The 5000-nt window shown below is 37.4% G+C and overlaps 2 protein-coding genes across 5 annotated transcripts in view; both read left to right on the top strand.

Moving 5' to 3' along the window:
• Positions 1-1660: 1660 nt before the first annotated feature.
• Positions 1661-2466, top strand: LOC125043741 (histone H1-beta, late embryonic-like). Its single transcript, XM_047639997.1, has one exon. It carries the CDS (start codon positions 1734-1736, stop codon positions 2280-2282), a length of 549 nt encoding a protein of 182 aa, XP_047495953.1. The 5' UTR covers positions 1661-1733; the 3' UTR covers positions 2283-2466.
• A 1379-nt stretch (positions 2467-3845) lies between these two features.
• LOC125043532 overlaps positions 3846-5000 on the top strand; it is a 28406-nt gene continuing 27251 nt past the window's right edge. For all 4 annotated transcript variants that reach the window (XR_007116424.1, XR_007116423.1, XR_007116422.1 and 1 more), the window contains exon 1: positions 3846-3995. The gene's annotated coding sequence lies outside the window, so the exon portion shown is untranslated. The remainder of the gene's footprint in view (positions 3996-5000) is intronic.

The following is a 5000-nucleotide window of genomic DNA, read 5'->3' as shown; positions in this document are numbered from 1 at the left end:
ACGATTTGGCAAGACCCTTAAATGGGCTACTTAATCTACTGGCGTTAGCTTATCAAAAGAGCTTCTCGGCGCTGTATCTAAAAACTGTAAAATTCGATTACAAGTATTCTGTAGTTAGATTTTCTCTCCAGTTATAGCCATTAGATGCTGAATTAAGCATCGCTTCCCCATTCACGCGGTAAGAATGCCATGCATATATCTATAGGCCTAAATTATAATATTCAAGGCAGAACATGTGAAAACGTAAGCATCAGCAAAAGTATTGATTGTGACATCTATCACAGATCTTGTGTCCAAAATTATGTATCTTTTATGTGTTATGTCTATATTTTGTTAATGAAAAAATAATTACAGGTGTGAAGAGGCGCGTGTCCCTATATACCAGGACTAGTGACAATGGACCTATTTTAACTCCAGAGCTATTCCTGGTGAGATATCTTCTCTTGCATCAAGGGATTTTCGAACTACATACTCAATTTCTTAATCGAAAAAACACAGAGTACAGAATTATTTTGCAAATGATACAGATATGAATGTCATCTGTCTTCAGCCTCCCACACATGCCAGGGGAACTTGGTCCCTATGTAACACGCCCCCTGGTAAACATTATCATCAAATTCTATTATATTTGGATAAGGACCTTAAATTATCAGACCTCATATGATGAATGAATTTTTTGTCTAATTTATGGTATATATATTTTAAGGATTCATCTTCTCTTTGCCGAGAAAAGTTGAAAGATATTGTTTGTAAAAATTCACGGCCCGTCTCCCCCTACGCTTCAAGTAGGACAGCCTCTTACATGCAGTTTCAAAGGCTATTTTTCTCCTTATTTCTCTTGTGTCAGCTCTTATACTTTGCACAGTATAATCTCTTAACCTTCTCTTTAATGCAGTGTTGTCAAAAATTCTTATTATTACAATTAAAATGCACTTTATTTAGTAACATAGCAAAGCTTCTCCTGTTGCCTCTATCCAACAAGAGAGGCATCGGCTGAACCTGTCTGCTGTATAGGGGCAGGTATTTTCTTTCTCAATATACGCTCTTTTGGGTCACTTATCGGGACTTTATGCTCTCTATAGATGTAGATTAACATCCTCTATTACAAGAGCTTATTATATTGGCTTATGATAAAGGTTTACATAAAATATTTAGCAAAAGAATGATGGGTTTTGAGGGCGATGTAGGGATGGCGGCGGGCCAGGAGTTTGTGTTAGTTCACTCAAGTTTGCCTATATATTACGATATTAGGATATACTTTAATACATGTTTCTATGTCTTATGTCAAGGATAAATTATTCATCAGCAAGTGAAATTATAAAAATTATATCAGGACGTAGCATAAAGCTAATACTTCACTTGTAATAAGAGTGGGTGGTGTATCTTTGAGCTACTTGTCGGAGAAATAACGCTATATTTCGCCTTTCAGTGATCGCACATTTATTTTAGAAATATAAGCATGAAATTCAATTACTCTACTACAAAGGTACGAGTGTAGAAGAAAAAGTAACAAGTCATATGGCAATAAATGTATTAGCAAAGTAATTATAACAAACACAGATGCCTTTGCGCAGCCTCTCAAACTCACCGAAAACGGGCGCGAGTATCGACGCGCTACTTTTCCGTCCGCGACCCACGACATAGTCAGAATTTCCAGATCGCGCCCCACACTCTCGCTTCCTGAGCCCCGCTGATCGCTGTCTCTATATCACTTCGACGACCTCTCCACCGCAATGGCTGACGCAGCGAAGAAGGCACCTAAGGCCAAGGCCCCCAAGAAGCCCGCGGCTCACCCCAAGTACTCCGTCATGATTGCCGCCGCCCTTGCTGCCCTGAAGGAGCGCAGCGGGTCCTCCCGTCAGGCTATCCTGAAGTACATCGTCGCCACCTACAAGGTTGACCCCAAGGCCGCCGCCACCCAGCTGAAGCTCGCCCTGAAGCGTGGCGTGACCACTGGCGCCCTCAAGCAGGTCAAGGGCGCCGGAGCATCTGGTTCCTTCAGGCTTAACAAGCCCGCCGCTGAAGCCAAGCCCAAGGCTGCGAAGAAGCCCGCCGCCAAGAAGGCTGTCAAGAAACCCGCCGCCAAGAAGGTTGTTAAGAAACCCGCCGCCAAAAAGGCCGTAAAGAAGCCTGCTGCCAAGAAGGCTGTTAAGAAGCCCGCCGTCAAAAAGGCCGCGAAGAAGCCTGCCGCCAAGAAGCCAGCAGCAAAGAAGGCCGCCAAGAAGCCAGCAGCGAAGAAGGTCGCCAAGAAGCCAGCAGCAAAGAAGGCCGCCAAGAAATAGATCGAAAAGGAAGTCCCTAGGGTTAAGGTTTTCTTCATCGCACGGTGAATTGTAAATTTACTCCTTTGGAGTATGTATAGATATTGAATATGTTAAGATAAAAAATTTATTGTACCTGATACCCATTTTGGGTAGATCTCTTGTAAATGAGAACGTCGTTTTATTAAATGTTTTTTTTGTAAAACTTATCTTTTGTTTTACCCCAGCAAATTTACTCAAAATAACAATGGTTACAAGACCAGTCCCTGTGAAGAGTATGCTCTCACTCATGAAAAAGAAAGGAAAACAATAAGAATAACAAAATTAGTAACATTTCTAATAAGATGATAAATGAACAGCCCAGACTTATTCAATTGATATCCTACCTACTGCAGTGAAAGTTGCAACTTTCTACTGTTTTGGCCAGAGCTAATTTCAAAATCTTAAAACGGTGAATCCAGAAAGATTTTAATACTGTAAAAATGTGTACCTACACACATATATGTATATGCATATATATATATGCCCATACTAAAAGGCCAGATTCAGACAAGCTATTAACTGAAGAGGATCGTATTTCGAGGAGCCACCGAACAACGGAATTTAATTTATTCGTTGGATAATGCCATAGAAAAATAAAATATTTTAGTTAAGCTATGGTCTAAGAACATTGCTTATATATAATATATATATATAAATATATGTGTATATATATTGTTAATATATGTGTGTATGTGTGCCTATATATATATATATATATATATATATATATATATATATAATGTGTGTGTATATACATATATAGATGTAAATGTACATATATAACATATTTATGTTATATATATAAATTTACATCTATATATGCACACACACATATATATATATATGTGTGTGTGTGTGTGCATATATAGATGTAAATTTATATATATAACATATATATACACACATATAGATGTAAATGTACATACATAACATATATATATATATATGTGTGTGTGTGTGTGTGTGTGTACATATATAGATGTAAATGTACATATATAACATATATATACACACACACACACACATATGTAAATGTACATTTACATACACACGTGTATATATAAATAAATATATATATATATATATATATATATATATATATATACACACACATATACATATATAGATGTAAATGTACATTTACATACGTACGTATATATATGTATATATATGCATATATACATATATATATATATATATATATATATATATATATATATATATATATATATATATATATGTGTGTGTGTGTAAGCCCTTATTCGCACAAACTGACAGCACGCGTGTGAAATCCTCGGAGGCAAATAATTATACAGATTCAAACCACCCGGTGTAACGCTTATACGTCTATACCAGGGTTACGCATCGTCGGAACCATTATATAAAATGATAATTTTTGGTTATGAATTACATATTTCTTGATATAAATTTCCCTTTTCTCCTATAAAAATTGATAACTAGGATAAACAGAAGGTTTTCTTAATCCAATTTAAAAGAGATTTTATGTTTACGCGACCCGGAAAATCTCACATCAAGTAAACAAACTGCTGTCTCCTGTGCAGTCTTAGTCGGAGTTCAAACCTTCAAAGACAACCATTTTACTCTTCTATTTTAAGAATAATCTGTTGTCATGCGCTGGGAATTGCAAGGGGGTTTGTCTTAATAGCAGCTGTGACCATATACTATGAAAAGGTTAGTGTTTGGCATTCATTTGTCTCGAACTGTGTGAACTCAAAGGGAATTAGTATTCCGTCAAGAGTAACCCACCTGTTTCCTTATCTTCATTAGAAACAGTACTTTTTGTGTATTTTGTCACGTCGTACAAGTATTGAGAATTTTAGGGGTTTTATCAGGTGAAAACAGTTGTTAATAAAAGCTAATTGTTGTCAGTAACGAATTGGGCATCGAGGGATTGCATTTGATGTGTTGTCTTACAAAGATTTTCCTACAAAAAACAAAATTATCTGACGTAATTTAAGAAACAAGAAGCCCAGAAAAAGAAGATCCAGGGGATATAGACAACAATAGTCTAAAACCCTATACCAAGAAAGAAGAAGTGTTGTCTGGGTACAGCTTTTGCTAAAGTTTAAGTTTCACACGGCCTTATAGTACAAGGTAAACTTTGCCTGTAATGAATAGAATGACTGAAAATATGGTAAATATTTGGAATATTTTTGCATGACTGAGCATGACGATATTGGTATCAACTCAGGTTTCCTGTCTCTATTACCCAAATATGTAGGATACATGCTGCAGAACTCACCCAAACCCTTACATTCTTGGCTCTGATAGCAGGGATGGGCACGAAAGGTACCAGAGAAATTGGGGGATAAAATAAAAATATTTTACAGAGGATCAGGCACTGAATGGCCTAGTGCAGGCAACTGTTCCCCATGCGACACCCCCTCCTTGGGGGCTACTCCCAATCCCCTACAATGAATCTTCCACATATTCATGGCAGGGTAGAGCGTATGACTGACTTGTGGGAGCACCCGATGCTGAGTCTGTTTGATGCACTGTCCTGCTGTACATACATGGTGGATTCTTTGTTGTCCAGAGCTGGGGTTGAAGGGCAGCAACCTCCAATGGATGGTTGTGTTTGACTATATACTGACCAATGCTCTGTATATTATACATATTTTACCACTCAAGGGCATGGTACCAGTCATGCCCTCCTATCATTTTGAAATTTAAAAA

Source organism: Penaeus chinensis, chromosome 34, assembly GCF_019202785.1.
Source record: "Penaeus chinensis breed Huanghai No. 1 chromosome 34, ASM1920278v2, whole genome shotgun sequence".
NCBI lineage: Eukaryota > Metazoa > Arthropoda > Malacostraca > Decapoda > Penaeidae > Penaeus > Penaeus chinensis.
Note: the sequence above shows the minus strand (reverse complement) of the source record. Positions and strands in the feature narration are given on the sequence as shown.

Coding starts and splice junctions, on each gene's coding strand:
- LOC125043741 (XM_047639997.1), top strand. CDS start 1,734: ATGGCTGACGCAGCGAAGAAGGCACCTAAGGCCAAGGCCCCCAAGAAG.